Source organism: Mauremys reevesii, linkage group 5 (assembly GCF_016161935.1).
Source record: "Mauremys reevesii isolate NIE-2019 linkage group 5, ASM1616193v1, whole genome shotgun sequence".
Classification (NCBI taxonomy): domain Eukaryota; kingdom Metazoa; phylum Chordata; order Testudines; family Geoemydidae; genus Mauremys; species Mauremys reevesii.
Window position 1 is genome coordinate 18063176 of NC_052627.1, and position 20181 is coordinate 18083356.

General features: G+C 44.0%; 1 protein-coding gene across 16 annotated transcripts in view; it reads right to left on the bottom strand.

The window, feature by feature from the left end:
* Positions 1-20181, bottom strand: part of TMEM150C (transmembrane protein 150C) — a 59832-nt gene that overhangs the window by 3157 nt on the left and 36494 nt on the right. For 8 of the 16 annotated variants that reach the window (XM_039539294.1, XM_039539295.1, XM_039539310.1 and 5 more), the window contains 6 exons: positions 15207-15291; positions 13465-13518; positions 13305-13337; positions 13113-13180; positions 6254-6381; positions 1047-1224 (listed from right to left, as the gene is read on the bottom strand). In XM_039539294.1, coding sequence (XP_039395228.1) covers positions 1047-1224; positions 6254-6381; positions 13113-13180; positions 13305-13337; positions 13465-13518; positions 15207-15291 — 546 coding nt within the window. Of the gene's footprint in view, positions 1-1046; positions 1225-6253; positions 6382-13112; positions 13181-13304; positions 13338-13464; positions 13519-15206; positions 15292-19048; positions 19163-20181 lie in introns of all 16 variants that reach the window. The other 8 variants (XM_039539296.1, XM_039539309.1, XM_039539297.1 and 5 more) reach the window with 2 other exon arrangements.

A 20181-nucleotide genomic window follows, 5' to 3' on the forward strand; every position in this document is an offset into this window, starting at 1 on the left:
ACAAGAATTACAATGAAAACTAAAATGGGCAACAGAACAAGCACAATAGGAAGAGCTGACGAAAAAGGGAGACCAAATGATCGCTGGTGAAAGGACCCAAATCCTGAAGAGAAAGGCCAGATACCAGGGGACTCTAGCAGACAGGCTCAGCCTGAAAAGCACTAAGGCTGCAATTCCAAGAAGCATCCCTTATTCAGGATAGTATTTAAGCACGTGCTTTCCTGAACCTGTCCATTAACAATAACAGGACTTAGCATTTCTACAGCATTTTCCAGCTAGAGGTCTCAATGGGAGGTAAGGATTGTTCTCCTCCTTCTAACAGATGGGAAGTCTGAGAGACAGAATAATTCAGTCACCAGCCCAGGTCACAGCAAGTCAGGGGCAGACCCAGAAATAGCTCTGAGGTCTCCTGTGGGGCTGATTTTCAAAAAGCCTGTACAAACACCTGTGTACGCACTCCCAGCACTATCAGCCCCACATGCAAATAGCAGAGTCTAACAGGTGCACGCGCAGCCGACAGAATTAAATCCACTGGGGAGGTGGGCTTTGCATGTGTAAATTCTATCACAACTGATGCAGGTGTCAGAATTTGCCGACTGCACAGGCCCGACTACAGGGCAGGCAAGGCACAGTGGGAGAACTGAAGACCAGGCCCAAAGGGGTAACTTCTTGGTTAGTCAAATCCAAGTGATTAGGGAGGACGGGTTTGTGGTGTGGGCACAGGACAGGGACACAGGTGATGGGGGTTCTGTTCCTGGGCCTGCGGCATAGTGCTGCTGTGCAAATGACCTAGGACAAGTTACCATCTCTCTGTGTCTCAGTACCCTCGCCTGTAAAACAGGGATAACAATATTAACCTACCTCGGGGTAAACGTGAGGCTAAATTCATTAGTGGTCATAAATGTTTTGAGCTCCTAGAACAGACAGCGCTATAAAGGGGAAAGCGGTTTTATACCATACATTACTTTTTAAATCCCCTCCTTCCATGATAAGCAGGCGTGTTATTCTAGGTGCCTGCACGTCCAGCAAGCAAGGCAAAAGGATACAAAGGACCACACACAGGGTTATAGAGGCTGACAAGACAACTCTTGGAATCCCAGCTTTTCTTCCTTCATTCTTTAGGTTTATTTTGAGCGTCAAGGCAGCCTGAATCCAGCAGGCCAGGGTCCCAAAACCGAACGTCAGGGAGGTGCCGACATTATGGATTTCTTCATCGCTGGAGAGCTACCAAAAAAAAAAGGAACTTGTGATTGCTTTGATACGTCCCAAAGAAAGAAACATCTATACAATTCCTCAGTGTGATCCTACTTTCGGGAAGAGGGAAGGAGGGGTGTAATATTAAAGCACAATCATTTGTTGCAAAATACACAGCCAATGCTGCCTTCCTTCCCCAGCTGCAACATAAAACAACACCGGCATATGGGAGGTCCTGCTGTTTATAGCCTAGCTGCTGCTGCAAGCAGAATTTCCTCCCAAACCAAAGAGCAGTGGACCAAGTGATGTCCTGCAAACATCCCCGCCAGCTCTCTGGCAAGGCCGCTGGAAAAAACAGCCAAGAGATTTTTCCTGCAGAAAATCCTTTGCTGGTTCTCCACCGGGGCCAGTGCATGATGCTGGGACAATTCTTTGGCCCTTGGTCAGTGCTGTTCTGTGGACGTGAACACGGACACTCATAGCCCTGCAGTGAATGAGCTCCGTGCAGGTGGAGCCTCACTAACTTCAAGGGGGTTCCATTAGGACACAGGTGTCCTCTCGCTCTGAGCTTGCAGCACTGGGACTGTAGTTGCATACTAGCTATCCAGTCACAGTGACTTAATTTAGGGGAGGCCAAGTCACCTGGGAAGTAACAAGCAAGACAAGGGCATCACAAGCCTGGCTTGGACTCTGACAAAGGGAAGCTTTTTGGGTGAGAGTCTCAAAGCCGCCTAGGGGATTTGGACGCGCAGCTCCCATTCCAATCAAAAGGAGAGGGGTGTCCAATTTGTCTGGGAAGCTTTGAAAATCTCAGATTTTATCTATAAATAAAAATTCACCTAGAAAAAAGCAACCCTGTTGGGAGTGTCTGCTGCTACTTCACTGGGATCAGAGCAAGTCAAATGCAGCCTTTGTCAGTGAAGTCAATGGAGGCTCACCGGGAGGGATTTGGGACCATGCCCCTGTCTGATTCAGACTCTGAAGGCAACAGGATACATACAGCGTTGTGGCTTTTGTTCAAAAAGGCAGGGGCAGACCCTTTGTTTAAGCACCTTGCACACTTTGGAAGCAGGTATAAATAATAGATTCGCTTGGTCTTGTCTTTCAGTTTTCCAGCTTGTCCTTGACACAGCTAGTGAAATTCACTCCACCCACAAAACGCCTGAGTATTACAGGGCTCTGTGTAGGTGGCATGCAGGGAGCTGAAAGCCATCCATCCACCCCTAGCCCAGGGGCAGGGAGTGGGGCTGCCACTCAGTCAGCAATGAGTTTAGACTTGAAATTAGATGGAGGAGTGAAGTTTTGGAATGGCCTTCCAAGGGAAGGAGAGGGGCAAAATAACCTAGCTGGTTTCAAGACGGAGCTTGCTAAGTGTTTAGAGGGGATGGTATGATGAGACTGCCTACACTGGCATCTGCTAGTAACAAATATTTCCAATGGCCAGAGATGGGGCGCTCGATGGGGTTACTACAGGGAATTTTTTCCCAGGTGTCTGGCTGGTGGGTCTTCCCCACGTACTCAGAGTCTAACTGATCACCATATTTGGGGTCGGGAAGGAATTTCCCTCCAGGTCAGATTGGCAGAGACCATGGGAGGGTTTCACCTTCCGCTGCAGTGTGGGGCACAGGTCACTTGCACGTTTAAACTAGGATAAATGGTGGATTCTCTGTAACTTGAAGTCTTTAAATCATGACTTCAGTAACTCAGCCAGAGGCTAGGGATCTATTACAGGAGTGGGTGGGTGAGTGAGGTTCTGTGGCCTGCGATGTGCAGGAGGTCTGACTACATGATCATGATGGTCCCTTCTGGCCTCAAAGTCTGAGAGTCGTTACACCAGCCTATGACCTGGAATAGCAGCAACAGCCCCTCTGCGCTGGTTGCATGTGGTACAAGATCCATGTGCAATGGTGAATCCGTGGCCTGGCCTCAGACCTCTCTTACCTGCCCTCAGCACTGCCTTCTACATTATGTGGGACCATTTCCACAGCACACACGCCCCTTTGCATGGCTGCACAGCCTCCCACACTCATCTATAGCTATAGTCATTCTCAGCTGATACCACCCCGCCATTACTAAAATGTCAGAAAAATCAACAAGAAATTAGCTCTTGGATGAAGACCAGCTGTCACAAGCTGAAGTGATAGTGGTTTGAAAGGGGAAATACTTGGAAGAGCTGGCCCAGACACTGTCTCCACCTTCCACTGAAGGTGCACAGTCCTCATTGTCATGTTTGACTCCTCCATAAGCCTGGATTACCAGGGAGCACCAGTTTCTAGAAACGCCTGTTTTCACCTCCAGCTTGCAAGGAAACCTCATCCCTTCCTGCCAGACAGAGACCTGGCCACAGGGATCCATGCATTTGTTCTCTCCAGCCTGGGTCACGGTAACTCACTGGGCCTGGAGCTGAATGGGAAGACAATGCCCAGGCTCCAGCTGGTTCAGGATGTAACTGCCCAACTTCTCCATGGCTCAAGCCGCCGTGAGCACATCAGCCCTCTGCTCAAGTCCCTCCACTGGCTCCAGTCAGCTTCCCAGGCCAGCTTAAGGCTTTGCTCCTAACTTCCAAAGCAATTAATGGATCAAGCCCCAGAGTTACATTAGAGACTGAATTTCCATCTGTGAACCACCGTCATATCTGAGCTCCTCTGGGATAACCCAGATCATAAATCCCAGGACGAAGCATGTGAGAGCTGGTGACAAGTCACTCTCTGTCAAATGGATCTGGCTATAGAACAATCCTCCAGAGGAGACCAAGCAATTCCTGACTCTGACCACCTCTAGGAAAAGCTGTGAAACCTTCCTCTTTGAGAAATCCCTTCCACCATAATAATGACAAATACACACTAAGCAACCAAAACCAACAAAAAAGGGGGGGAGGGGAATTAATAAAATCTAAAATAATAAAAAGCCTACCCCCAGAAAAGTGTTTACCCCCAAAAAGGGAGAAGAGCCAGAAAGTCTATGCAGTCCACTAAGGATCTGGCTACTGATTTCATGTGGAAGGCATTACAGATGCTATGGTGATGGGTGGAAATATAAAACAGATAGATGGTGTGAGCCAACAAGGGACCACTTACCTTTGCTGGGGTAGCTTTTAGTGAGTTAAGCTCTCTCTCTCGCCATCCCCCAGATCTTGTCCAGAGACACTATTGCAAGCCATCTATTATATTTTGTGGTGTTCCCACTAAGCAATAAGGAAGCAAAGGCATGTACTATGGTCTAACATTGACATGCCTTGGTGGTGGTTTGGCACAAGACTAAAGAAGGGCGCTGTTAACAAGCAAGGTGTGGCTTTATTAAACCAGAATATATAGCCTACAGTAATTGACTGTAACAGCTTCTAAAGATCCAGCCTTCACTAGAGAGGAAAATGCTGGAAAGAAGGAAGGAGAACTTTGAGAGTTGGTTTCCTAAAGCCAGGCCCCTCCTCGCAGATTCCCCTTCACACAGCTGGACAAGCATCAGGCTAGCTCTTACAACTTGGGGGGTCACAGGCAAAACCAAGGCCGCAAGCTGCTAGACAGGAGAATTGGGCAGTGATGTCAATGAAGCTACATCGAACTGGTGACCACCAGCTGAGGATCTGGCCTAAAGTATCTGATTGGCTCATCCTTAATAAAAAGTCAGACTGGAAAATGTTACAAGCAGACACATGATTACTGCCAACAGGTCACACACACAGCTTGTTTCAATTTTTTTTCTTTTTTTTCTTTTTTTTTTTTATTAAAGAAAACCGACGTATTTTTCCAGTTCAATAAAACTAATGGGCCAAATTCTCTGCTGTCATGATACCACTGACTTCTATAGAGCTATGCCTGCAGAGAATTTGGCCCAGCACAATTTCTCATACTCGCACAGCAGTTACCAGTCAGAGCTGCATTGCTAGCAATCCCATAGGGGGAGGTTTTCAAAGACACATAGGGATTTAGGAACACAACCTCTATTGACTTTAAATACTTTTGAAAACCTCCCCCTAAGATTTCATGTTCACCGAAGAGACAAGCAGACACCTGAGTACAGTGGACACATTCCCACTCTAGAGCAAGCTTAGGGTGTCTCAAAATGACAAGCTGACAGCTTGTTTGTAACAATAACACGGGCAGAACAGACTCAGAATTGAAAGAACTACAGCCCAGGCAATGACTCACAGCAGGAAATGCCTTCAGTGTTTATATATAAAGTCCCTCTTGTGGCCAGTCTAAGGATAGGGAGAAGGTAAAACACCGACATACATTCTAATCATAGGTTTCAGAGTAGCAGCCGTGTTAGTCTGTATCCGCAAAAACAACAGGAGTACTTGTGGCACCTTAGAGACTAACACATTTATTTGAGCATAAGCTTTCGTGGGCTACAGCCCACTTCATCGGATTCATAGAATGGAACATATAGTGAGGAGATATATATACATACAGAGAACATGAAAAGGTGGAAGTTGCCACACCAACTCTAAGAGGCTAATTAATTAAGATGAGCTATTATCAGCAGGTGGAAAAAAAAACTTTTGTTTTGATAATCAAGATGGCCCATTTCAGACAGTTGACAAGGCTCTGTGTTGGCAGCCCTGCCTGCTGTTAGCATAGAAGTATGTGCAAGCTCCCAGGGCTGGCCACCCTCAGTGCAGTCCCCACGCCTAGGCACTTGTCTGTCAAGCCCAGTGCCTGCCCAGGGGTAAGGCAGGCTCCCAGCTGCTGTTGGGTGCCAGGAGATGGAACACCAGGTGTCACAGTTTCAAATTTTAAAGTTTATTAGGAATAATCAATCATCAGTGCTACTAATGGCAGTTGCCACCTTCCCTTTGCCACCAAGGAAGCAATTTAAGAGGCAGCAGCAGGCCTAGGTAGTGGGCAGGGGGGTCTGAGGAGGCTGAGAGCATGGACAGCCATGCTAGCAGTTGTACTCCTGCCATGGGCAGCTCCAGGAGCAGAGAGATCTGTGCTCACAGCAGGTAGGGCTGATAGATAATGGATGCAGCTCTCACGACATGCCCATGGAAATCCAGAAAAGAATGACATGTTAGTTACCAATAAGCTGGAGGGAGGGGGAAGTGGGAGTGAGGTACCTGAAAGTTGCCAAGTAAGGTCATTCCAAACGAGGCCAAGCATAACGCAATCAGTCCACTGACATTCAGCCAGGGGTTTAGCACCTTTGGCTTCAGCTGTATAAAGCGGAGAACGGCAACGATAAGTGCTGAAAAAGGAAACAAAATGCCAGACGCACAGTTATAAACCCACACAGCACAAATCTAGTAGGTGGGATTTCCAAAAGCACTTAACCCTGCTCCTGGTAACACTCGCACGAGCTGCCAAGGGAGCAGAGGTAGGCCAGTGCTAAGTCCTTTTGAACATTCCACCTTGCATTTACTTGCAGAAGATGCAATAGCACAGTAAGTAACTTGGGTAATTCCTTCTCTTCCCTCCCTGCCTTTATTGCTGTCACTTATCGCATCTTGTCTAAAACCTAGACAGAAACTGTACTGGACAAGGACTGTCTATTATTGGTCTGTAAAGCATTTGACACAGTTTGGACATTATGTACATCACTGATGATAATAGGATTTGCGTGAAGTTTTATTCCATTAGCTACATTTGTGATGAGTTCAATGTGATGATACAGCCGCCTCCAGAAGCACACAGCGGGGACCCGATCGAAAGCTTGGATCAGGCCCTCTCCCTTCACATTGTTTTATAAAACAAACATTTGAAAACCGTCCTTGCAAATGATGGGCACACAACAGGGACACCACAGAAAGCTTCTTCTCACTGCCCTGCCAACGTCTCACAATTCTGACCTAGAGGGATCAGCCTCTAGAGGTGAGAGCACAGGTCACTTTGCAGGACTATTCCATCCTCAACCCTTCTACTAAGACTGCCAGCAAGGGGAAAAACAAAGACAGGTAGGTGGGAACCTGTCCACTGGGAACTGGACTAAGTCTTCCATGCTCGTTGCCCATAGCACAAGGCATCTTAGGTAGCTAATGCTGCACTTCATACAGGTTTCAATATCATCAGTGTCATTCTCAGCACACTCCTAACCAGATCAGTGCTGGGCAGACCAAAGCAGGGAACTGCCACTTGTAAGCGAGAAGTCAGTTTCCTAATGGGAAAGGAGCTAAGGGAGGCATGATAGCTTTAAGAAGTCACAGAATCTCCTTCCTGGACTAGGAATGGTGACTGGCAGCAAGGCATGGGGAAGAAGAATTAACACATCTAGACAAACCCAAATAGGAATTATGGGAGTCTAAGAGACTGAGGTGCCTAAATGCAAATGAAATCCAGTGGGAGTTGGACACAACATTTCCTTTATGTTTCTTTTGAAAATCCACTTTAATGTCCTTCAGCCTCCTGCACATACAACCCTGTTGTACAACGACTGCAGGGTTTGACTAGATCTTCTGTTTTAACAGATATCCCATCAAGAATGAAATTCACCCCAGCACAAAGGGCCCAAGATCTGCCTTATGGTCCCTATTTTAAGGTTTTATGTGGTGCATAAGACCTTGTTCATGTTCTCTGTGCTAAGGTGAATTTCTCTCCTAAGTAGGTTCCATTGATTTAGTTCGGTAAATTAAAACACATTAATTCAGCATTAGGGTTTTTTTTTTTTAATAATAGGTCAGATTTTTTGATATAAGACAGATGACAGGAGATAGAGCCCTGCACCTCTAGGTCACAGGTTGAAAACCAAACCACGTCAGTAGGGACACAAAATAATAACCACTTGGTGGACAGTCATGTAAAAATGAACTGCTGCTCTCAGTCCAGCTCTCCTGGAGCACTGTCCATTTCACAGATGGAATTTTGCTAGCAGCCTCGGTAGAGAGACCAAGAATCAAGCAGATATCCAGAATGAGAACTGGGCTACTGAATCGATTAATGAATTCAGTCTAAGCTGGCAAATAGTTAAAGCCACATTTAAAAAAAAAATCAAGAATTTGTTTGGGGGGAGAGAAATTTTTAGAAAATGTTGATTTCATTGACCCTAAAAAAATTTTTTTTAGAGTTTTCATTTTGATGAGAAAAACTAAAAACATTAAGTTAAGGTTCAAAATGAACCAATTTTTCAGTTCAGAGAAGCGAAAAATGAATGATTTATTCACCTCTATTCAGCACAAGCTCCACTCTCACCCCTACATGGTCCCTACAGATCATGCCTGAGACATAGGGGTAGGGCAGCGTTGGGATGATGGCATTGCTGATGTTCATACTGGACCTGGTCTGTGCATACAGGATTTGGTCCTAAGCCATTGAAGTCAATGAAAGTTTTGCCATGGACTTCAGTGGGATCAGGATCAGGCATAAAATGAACAGTTTCCAGGGATTTCAGTTCAGCACGTTGCCCAAGCAACACATTTACCAGGTATTACCCTGAAAGGGTTCCACTGTATCTGTTTGACTTGATGCAGAGAAAATGTATTCTTAAAGTGGGCTCTAATGAGTTTCACCCTGGACAAAATGCCAACATCAGCAGCCCCCCAGTCAACACATGGGCATGACTTTTTCATCTTAATTATTTACACTTTCTGTTTTGTAACTCCAACATAATGTAACAGTCTGTCTTGGAGGACTGCATCAGCCATTATATAGGTGCTTAAATTACACAACCATCATCTTCACAATGCACCCCAAGGCAGTAATATGATTAAATGAACTGCCTTTCTGTGCTGTTGGCTCATTATTGTCAGAATATATGGGAGAGGGAGAATCCTAGCTCATTCACAAGTGATGTGAATGTAAATGTTCAATTATGTTTTGAATCAATCTGTTTAAAAGATAAAGAATCTTAAAATGTTAATTTCAATACACACATTGATCCTGTTCTTAGGATTTTGCCACTGATTTCAATGGAAGACAAATTGGGCACTATCCAGTTATGTGGTACAAACTAACAAGATCTACTGGGCCGACATTTTCAGAAGTGACTAGTGATTTTGGGTCCCTCCGTTTTTGGATGACAGTTGAGACATCTTAAAGGTGCCAGATTTTCAAAGATGGGCACTCAGTACTTTCTGAAAATTAGGTCCCTGTAAACACATCTCAAACTAGACACCCAAAAATTTGAGTACTCCCAAAATCACTAGTCACTTTTGAAAATTTCAGCAATTGATGTTTTTAATCAGTGATTAAGAGTATTCAAAAATAAGGCAGCAAGGGACCAAGAGAAAAACAGCAATGTTGTCAACAACAAAAAGTGTTCCTTCTCCATATCAAAATGGAGAGATGCACATTGATGGTATCCTTTGCTGAGCACTGATGTTAATTATTTTTGCATGTACCAGATGGTACTACCCCAGATGAAAGATCATAAAGCAGCACTGAACCTTGTAGTGTCTCTGAGCTAAAACTAGTAAATCTCAATCTCATTAATTATTCCTTAGAATCATGGGAGAGAGTGGGGAGGGGAGATACAGATGATAAAGGATTAGCAGGAAGAACTAGATGTGATCTGAAAGAGGGAAAATATTTTGGTAATTAACTATAAGCTTCAAAACTAAGTAGAGCTTGTCAGGAATTTTCTTCTTAATCTTTTTTTCAGTAGAAAATGCTGATTCATCCAAACCAAAACAGTTTGCAGGAAAGGCTTGGTGTTGATGATTTGTCAGTGAAAAACAAAACTGAAAAAAGTTTTCAAATTGTTGAAATATTTTGTCTGCAAAATTTTAAATTAGAAATTCCAGTTTTGTTTTGACTTTTCACTTTGAAATGTAAGATAATTATATTTGTAGTAAAAATTAAAAAATAGTTGAAATCACAATGAAATTATGGAAACAAAATGGTTTCAATTGACCCAAACCAAGATTTTGATTTTTCATCCCAATTCAGGGCAGAATCCCCCCCCCTCCCCCCCCCAATATCTCAGAAGTGCTTACAGCATGAGAAAACCATTTCCTGCCCACCTCTTGAACCAAACAGCTGCACAGCTGTCACGTGGAAAGCTCAGATATGGCTACAAAGAAGGCTGGAAAATATAACTCATTTTGTTGATCAAAGTGCTGAGCACTCAGCCTCTGAAAATCAGGCCCCTTTGAGATGTCTCAAATAGAACACCCAAAAAGTCGCCCACAATCACTAGTCACTTTAGAAAAATCTAAGCCTTATATGTACATATTCCAGACGATTCTGTCAGTCTGTAATGACATTACTATAGATATAGTGCTGGATTTGTCCCTCAATTAAGTCAACGGCAAAATTCCCAGGACTGGACTCCATGAATGTATTGAAATGAGTATCCCAAGATCCTCCATGTTTTACTCAGGCAGATTAAAAAAAAATTGAACATTACATTAATTTCCCCTCAAGAATGAACAAAGGGCCCTCCTACCCTAAAATTCTGGCAATAATGGTGCAATAGGACATGAAAGGCAGTATATTTTAAGGGGAATATTACTGCATGGTCGGGGGGGTGTTAAAGGGAACAAGGCTGAAGGCTAGGTAATCTGAGCACCTGAACGGTGGCTGAAGTGGACATCTGACATAGCCTGACAAAGGCAATATGTTTCCGGGGGAATATTCTGCTGCTAATGTTGTGTAGCTTTTTATCCCTGCATCCATCTCTGAAGTGATCAGTAACAGAGTTGGTCAACATTTTTAACTGAAAAAACAGCCTTTTCAAAGAATGAAAATTTTCATGAAAAATTGCATGACGTTTGAAAATTGGTAACTTTTATTGAAATGCTTACCAAAATGTTTTACTTACTAAAACCAGCAAAGGGGGTGGGGGGCGGACTGTAAATGAAAAATTACAGTAATTTATTTTGAAAAAATAAAAATAAAAACTGGGTCCATTTTGACCCCTTTAAAATAAAAGCAGTTTTTACCTTCCCCTGAGATTGAGTGATCCCTTTAACGCATGTGGTGCTCCTATAATGCTAATGGGAGTTATGCAGGAAAACAAAAAGAGCACACTACTGTGTCTACAAAAGGTCAACAACCTCAGCACCAAAGCAATATTTAAACACTGTGCCTCCTCGAACTTTCACTTTCAGTGTGGTTAAGGTCAATAATGGTACAAGCTGGAAGTAGCCCCCATAAGCATCCAATGTTACAGACATTCAGCCTCCTCAAACGAGCTCTGCTTTATCCTGATAGGGTAATGCCCATAGACATCATAATAAATGTGTTGTTGTTGGTTTCCAGCCTTGGGGTTCCATAGCTATAGTTTTCATTGCAATACTGGGTGTGGTTCAAAGAGAAAATGCTGATGGCATGTAGCAGGTTTTAGCCTCAACACCTTGTTCGTTGGTTCTTTCATCACAACTGCATAAATAACTTTTACTCATTCTCATACACATAAGATCAGATCATGAAATTGGCTGCACGCAGGCAGACTCCTGCACCCACATAGAAGCCCATGGACTTTAATGGGGCTGTGTGGGGGTGCAAAGTCTACAGATCGGATTGTAGGAGTGGGACTTTAAATTTCAGTATCTCAACAGGGAGATGTGTATTTACTCATGTCAAACACTGGAATCTGACAAGAAGTTTCCTACATACATATTGTTATATTTGGTTTTGAGGGCAGAGACTGCAATTGCATGTATAGAATTGAATTTAGCCTTCTCCTGAGGTCCCTTCCAACCCTAATATTCTATGATTCTCTGTGTGTGTCAGGCATGTACACATGTTATGACCAAGGACCACAGATAGTGTAAACTAGTGCAGTTCCATCAAGTCAGTGGAGGCAGACTGATTTATACTAGCTGAGGTTCTGGTCCAATATATATCCATAAATATCAGTGTGTACAGATATTGATATTCCCCCTTTCAAAATCTACTCTCAACTTTCACTCCATCTTAATACACATATCAGTAATTCAGAGTACAGTACATTAGTAATAATAATATGTCACTAGCGCTTTTCATCAGTAGATCTCTTAATAAAGGAGGTGAGTACCATTACTGAGGCACAGGGAGGTGAAGTGACTTGCCCAAGGACACATAGCAGGCTCGTGGTAGAGCTGGATGTTGCAATTTACCCGCAAGTCTTAACTCTGCCTTGGAATGATACTATGAAATAACCATAGGATGATGATGAAGGCATTAAAGTGTTTGTGGTTAAACTTATTTTTAGTCATTAGATTCCCCCATCACTACCTTTACAATGTCACTCCAGGGCAGAGTTAAGGCTGTTTGGATACCCTAACTGTACCTTTCCATCCTTAACATCATTTAAGTGTCACCAGAACTCTGAATTTTCTGGGTTTGGGGGAAGATATGCTGTACTTTTTATATTTAACAAAATGGTTCCCCGCTTTAAGTGCAAAACTCAGCTCAGCCTCAACTACAGAACTCTCAGTGGTGCTTCCATAATATACACAGCCACACTGGCAAAGACAGACTCAGTAACAACAATAGAGCACTAACTCAGCATTATCATTTTGATTCACTTGCCTACGTAGCTTCAGGAGAAAATACTTGCGGTATCTCAGGCATAACAACAAGTTTTATTTACAAAAACAATGAAACATTTTTTTCAAGCATTATAACCAAGTGTTCCTCCCAACTGCGTTAGTTAGAAGCTTCGTCCTATCAGAAGCAATCTGTGAACTTCCATATTTTTACTAATGGAATTTAAAAATGCAATGACCAATTACACAATGTTTCCATGCAGGATTTTATAGTCGCAATAAACAAAAAATACTATTCCATGCACCGAAAACACAGTCATACAGACTTAAGGCTAAGGTGTGATGATAAAAGAAGAGAATAAAATGGAAAGTATGAAGGTCAAACATATCCAGCTTTGTTCTGTCTTTTTACAAATAGTTACAAAATAATACTAGCTTCATATTAGCAGCACCTCTTTAAAAGGTTTCAAATAATCAGCTTTGACAGCAACATCTACTGGATTTTACTCATGTTCCAATGATTCGTTAAAGTGAATTAAGAGAGAGAAAAAAAAATTCCCCATGCGGTTCCTACCTAGAAATGCTGCCATGTTCATGACTTGGCTAAATACACAGCTTGCAGGGGGTGCATCACCTGCAATACTTCAAAAATATAAAGTGTATCATTGTAACTCTACTAAGACAGTTAAAGAGAGAAAGAAAGAAATAAAACCCATTGATCAGAATGATACGTGGGGAATGGGACGGGGGGAGGAGATCCAGTTACCTTATGTAAGGGGGACTTTTGGAACCAGGTTTCCTAAGTGACATAAAAACACAGGAGCCACAATTAAAGATTTTGCTGTTTTGTGTCTCTAATAATATTTGTTAGAAGTTACTGATTTAAAAACAAAACAAAACAAACCACCACCACCACCACCTCTTACCGATCTGGCACGTTTAATGGAATAATTTTGTTATCTTCCACAGCTATAAAATATCTGTCAAAAGAGGAAAGAAGGAGTTTAGAAAACACAAACAATGCCAATATAAGACCAAGACAACCATGTTTTTTAATTTATAAAATCATTTGGGACCCAATTCAGGAAAGCACTTTTAATTGTCTAATATCCATTCAAACATGGGCTTAATTTTAAGTATGTGCTAAAATTGCATTGAAATCAGTCATACTTACTTAGCTTTAAGCATGTGCTGAAGTGCTTCTATGGATTTGGGCCTTGATTAGCAATGATAATCAAAGCCCCTTGTTTTCCTGAAAGCAATTCTTTTCTACCACAGACCACAACACTATTTGCTACCAGCTGACACTACTGATATCAGTGCTCAAGCTATTGTATAAAGGAAAATATGGCTGTTCAGTCTTTGTCTTCTGCTTCCACAGCAGAGAGCCATTAACGGGAGGAAGCATGGAAGCAATCTAGAGGACACCTTTGGGGATAGGTTTTGTACCTTTTGGTCACATAGATCATATGATGTAATTGAAATGCAAACAGGCAGTGCCATTGTGGGTACTGTGACCGGATAACTAAGGTTCCCGTCCATCTAATTATAGGATAATTGCCATTTAGCCTTATTTTATTTCTATAGTGTCGATGGCTTGTAATTTAAAGATCACCTTAAGGCAAGAGTTCTCATAATGACCACCTGCCCCACTGAATATCCCCCTCCATGTATACTGTATCCTGTATAAGCCACTTTCCACCTTTCAAAGTAGCTCTTCTCTCTTTTTTTACATCCAGGGTGAAATCCTGGCCCCACTGAAGTTAATGGGAGTTGTCACTGACTTCAGTGGAGAGAGAATTCTACCTCAGATGTTTTCCACATGCTGCAGTAATACAAGTGCAAGATGTGGGAGAGCTGATAAGAGACGAGCCATTATTTTCTGACTCCAGTCATCTGACATGGGGCAGGATTAAAAAGGTTAATTCCCTGTCATGTGATAGAGGTCAGGATCCAGTGGTTACTGTTACAACTGTGACCACAACGTACATACTCGTCAGTCAGGATATCATTAACACATGGTTCCCGGACCGTGGCCAACAGTGAATTCCTGCAGGTCTGTGGAGAGCTGGTCGCTTCTCCTCATTTCCAGCTGCTAAATCATATTTTTTTAAAAGAAGTTAAGGTACATTAAGACTGACTTAATATTATAATTATGTGTGAGATGGCCCACGCACCTGTACAGGTGAGTTTGGAGCCATAAAATGCCCCTTTACTTCCCTGGGTACATCCCCTGCATTGCAGGCCACACTGCGTGAGGGGAGAGAAGCCTCTCTGGGCTGCTGCTCCCAGTCCCACACAATGAGTGAGGAGTGGATGGGCCAGGGTAGAGGGCGGGTGGCAACTTGCCAACACAGAGGAAGAAGGAAGTCGTGCCAGGAAAAGGAGCAAGGGGGAAGCAGGGACCAAAATGTGTCTGCTAGTCATGAGTCGGTCACTGCTCTGCTCCTGGGCAATGCAGCTCCATGCTGCCCCTTGCTGAAGGCAGATCACCAGCTGCCAATCCAGCCCGATGAAAGCAGTTGCTGGAGTTGCCTCAGTGGGCACGGAGAGGTCAGTGAGCAACTCTCTCTATTCAGATGTGGTCCGTTCTATTGCAACGTTTGGGAATGCCTGATTTACCTCAGTCCCCTCACCCCCCCCAAAACCCAAGCGGAAGATCACTTACACTATCCATAGCCCAGCTGAAGTGAACAGGGTGAACACAAGAGGTAAAAACATCCACACGCTGCATTTCTTCCCATCCATGCCTGCTAGAAACAAAGACAATAAAGTGTAATGCAAAACAAAGACAACAGAGGTAAGAGCTACTGGTGACATCACATCCTTTCCCCCTCGAACACGTAAAACAAGTCTGACTAGGGTATGTGAAACTGAGAACCTGGTAATTCATAATGATCATTATTGCTCCTGGCTCATGCAGAGTGATCCTGGTACTCCCAGAGAAACACCCCTGCAATTCAGGGAGAGCACTTGTGCAGTAAGGTACTATTCAATGCATGGAAGGGTCACAGAATCCAGCCCTGATGACCGTCAGCCCAGGAATGAAAAGCAGCCTCTAATCCTTGTTAAAACAATAGTTACATTTCCCCAGGCACCCATAGGGTAGGTATTATTTTCATTTTGAAAAAAGGAGAAACTGAGGCACAGAAAAATCACATTGGGGGGAGATTTTCAAATAGGAATTTAGTAGCAGGCATTTTTTTAAAGCCTCTCCCTGAGTGATCAGCCCAAGAACACACAGCTAGGAATAGCTCCCAGTTCTCTGCACTAACCAGCAGGACACACTCTCCCTTAATAATGGCCACCTAGCTTCCCATCAAAACATGCTTGTTACTAAAACCCACATGTGCTTTCTTAGTGATGCCCACAGCTCAAATAAAGATTGACAAGCCAGAGAACTTCCCCCAAATAATTCCTGGTGAGTGAGTGCTCTTTCTTCCCACCTCCCTAGTTCTCATCCTCAGTTCACACACTGTGCAAAGCAACCAACTAATCTGAGCACTAGGCTGAATTCAAAGGTTCTGCGTTCAAGTGCTGCCATCCTGAATGTTATTGAGACCAGGAATTGTTAAGAAACTGAATTCTTGACATTTAGGTTTAAAGAAGCTATATGTGGCACAGATTCTTGACAAATTAAAACAGGCAGAACAGCTCAATTCCACAGGGAAACACTCTCCGGAGGAAAACATGCAAGATGAAGACTTGAAATAACAGGACAGGAATGGGGGTGTGCTATTGCTACAATGTATGTCATTTAGAAATGCTAATATATGTCACAAAGCTCTTGAAATATGTACATCCTCATTGTGTGTGTGTGTGCGCGTAGTTATCTATTACATGCACATTTCCTTCCAGCTTGAATAAAGACTAAGAGAGATGCAAATTGGAAAAAACAAGGCTAAAACATCAACTTTCCTTTCAGTAGGATACCAGCACCTCTTTCACTCCCTCTTGTCTTTCCACCACTCACTCACCACCAGTTATTGAGTTGATATTTCTTTGGGAGACTGAGGATCACCCAATATCTCAGTGATGATCTGAGGCAGGTTTTAGGATCACTGATTTATTGGCTGAGTTTGCCGCCATCAGCTTGATGGCATTTCTTTGTCTCTCTGTCATGTGATAACTTTCGAACGCCAAATCCTATCAATTCCAAAATCTCAGAGAACGTCATAGGCATCCATGGCCAGAACCGTCTTGATTTTGGGGGAAAGCAGAAAACCAGAAGGGGGAAATGGGGGACAGAGGCACAGCTTCAAGAGATGTTTGATCGATAGACAACTGACAACTAGCTGATGGCACCTATTAATGCCTTCCAGCATAACAATACCCCATCTCATCTCTACTCATCCTCCCAATAGAGTTTATTATGTTGACATCCTGAATGACTTATCTCCCAGACTAACAGTGGGGAGGGGAAGGAGGCTTGGGGGGAATAGGGGTGTACACACAGCCCTGGGCATGGCAGAGAGAATGGGGGACCCTGGAATGGGGGTCAAAGATGCTGGTGCAGGGAAGGTAAGAATGGGGGCACACAGAGCCCCTGCCCTGTGGGGGAGACTAGAGGACCCAGGAATTGGGGGCATACAGAACCCTTGGCAGAGAGGCTCTGAACAGAAGAGGATGGGAAGGTGGCACACAGGCTGCTTGTGAGGGGGGTGGGAGGAAGGCAAAGAGTCCCTGGTGCATGCCATAATCTCAGCCTACCTAAGCTATGAAGTATGCAACCCCCTCAGTTAGGGCTAGATTGTAATATTACGGTCTGCTTTGACTAAGAGGCAATGTGTAGCCACGCTGCTCCACAACTAGCCTCAGGAGACGTTACCATGATTCCTTCCTGGGTTCCCTTTGCTCCAGGGAGGAAATAACCCCATAACCCTAGCAAGTTACTTCCTCCTCAGCTGTGTCATGTGGGAGGCTGCGCTCCCTGTTGCACTGTGACCTGCAATGCAGGTAGCCTACGAAGGCAGTAAGGGGACTGCTTGCATCCCATGACCCCCGTCATAGTCCTGCCCATAGCTGATGACAGGCAGTAACGAAGTAAAGACAGCACTGATGCTGCTGCTGTGATCTAGCCTGGCTCCATTCTCCGCAGCTGGCTCCTGTTCTGTTGTGTGTGAGGCAGAGACTGGGGGAGTCCATGGGAAGGGAGGCACTGCACTATTAGATGCGTGGCAGCTTCGCACTCTCTGCTGAAGCTCAGCCCCCAATACTCTGCTCTGCCCTATGGGTATCCAGGCCTTGGCTCCCATCTTTCACTCCCCAACCCAGCAGAAGCTGGGATCAATCAATCTCTGAGGAACAGGGTGAATGTTTCACATAACTCTGCCCTACTTCTCCCCAGTCCCAGCTGGTTAAGGAGCAGACTGGACAAAATATGACACTCCTCCATGGACAAAAGGATAGGGATTGCATCATCACGCCTCAAGGCTGGAGGTGGATAGCAGGCAGTATCAGGCCTGACTAGGACACAGAGGACCCACAAAGGTAGAAAACAAAATGAGAACACCCATAGATTCATTGGGCCTATCTGTACCATGAAACTAACCATGTTTATGCATAGTTGGGGGATCAATATGTTATAACAGGGTTTGGTGCTGTCTGCATGGTTGACACCAAACTGCCCTGTAACAACAAAGTTAAAAAACAAACAAACCAGGCTTTAGCCCAGGGCTAGATGGTCTTTCACACATTGTGACCACACAGTGTTATAGCCATCCACACAGGCAGCACTGAACCATGTTACAACGTGGTTAGTCCCCAAGGACATTAAACATCAGTATTTAAAGGCAATCAGTTTCATAGCATACCCAAGCCCCTTGCACACCAAGTGGACAGAGGTGTTATTTAGGACTACACTGGAACTGGAAGTAATGTGACGCAGTTAAGAAAGGGAAACTTCTGCGTGACTTATCACAAAAATCTCGCCGCTAGAGAGATCTACTAGGGAGTTGAGGAGAGTCCCTAAGGAAGCAGCGGAAACCCCCGTCTCAGGAAACACGAAACTACCTGAACAAAGCATTAGTAAGTGTATAGTAGGGAAATGTACGGGAGGATGGACTAGACATAGGTCTTTTCCATCTGTAATTTTTATTGCTTCATTTCCACAAACACCGCATGAAGAATTCTATAGTGCAGTTCTAGCTCACAGCCTCTGCTGCAGCAAGCTGCAGATCTGTCTGAGACAGTTCTCTCATTTTTTCCCCCTGCAGCCCACAAGAAAAAGGTGACATCCAGTAGAATTAGTGGAAGCTGTCACTCCAGTATCTAAACACACTCACTCGTAGTGACAAGAGTCAGTCCCACTGTGCTGCTGGCTCACCCACAACAAAGCTCCGTCCATGCCAGTGTTTGATGTATCAGTGTGTACCAAAGGCTGGCTCAGCGCTGCGAGACCATGGTAACGGGTTTCCTCATTCCCTTCCTTGCGTTAAGAGAGCAGGTGGGCACATGCCATGTCCTATCCACACACCCATCATTGCCAAGTCTCCTGTAACTACTGCTTACATTTCTTTACTCTGTTGGTTCCAAACGTTCCTTGTAACTAAGCCAGGAGAATATAACCCTTGTAGGACAGAGGACGTCAGCGTTTTCTCATGTGTTTTCCTCCCTGAAACAATACTGCAAAGGATCGAGGTCTCACTGATACAATAAATTAATAATAAAAATACTGTTGATTATTAATGCCTTTTTTTTTTAGCCCCTGGCATTTCTACAGTTCTTTTCACACAAAGGAACTTTACAAGCTATTTTGACTTCAGACATTCTACAGATGAGGAAACTAAGGAAAGAGAAGTTTGTGTGATTTCCCCAAAGTCAGGCAGCATCTCAGGAGCTGAAGTTCTTCAGCCTCTGTTCCACCCACTAGACACCACAGGGAAATGAAGAAAGATGATGTTTCCTGAGGAAGTAATGCATCACTGCAATTGGAAAGAACGTTTGAAAAGGTGAACATGATATCCTCTTAAATGGCCTCCTGCTGCGGATCTTTTCTTTTTTGGGGACAAATAAAGGCCTAATCCAGTGTCCACTAAAGTCACTGGAAAGACCTCCCTTGACTTCAGTGGAAGAGGCCCTCAGTAAACAGTGCTCAATTTAACATTCCCTATGCCATACAGAGTTCAGCCTCGACTGATCGTTACTAGAAAATGACATTTGAAATTGTAACTAAAGAGATCAGATCGAAAGGGAGGATCCCACAGGGAAGCCAGATTTTGAGAAATAAAATAATTTTTCAGTTTGTGAAAAGATCAAGAGAGTAAACAATGTGAGGATTCCTCTAACAACATCCATTAGACTTGTATTGACGAAAACCAGCACTACTTATAAATACAGAACAGTCACCTAAAGCCAGGTTTTCAAAGAGCTCACACATCAGGGGCTGGATTTATTTTAAAAACACAAAACCACACAGCCTGGCCACAAGCATCTCACTGGGAACAACTGGGTGCTGAGCTTTTGAAAATCTGGCCCTTGGGTCCAATAAAATATTAGTGGCAGCACAACACCCAGTTACCATTTGCGGAGGGACCAGGGGCTGCTAGAGAAGGTTATGCTTTGCTGCCGGCTGCTGAATTTCTAGTGCTTACCTTTAATACTAAACACCTAGTTTTGGGGGAATGAGAGGCTCAGGGGACTGG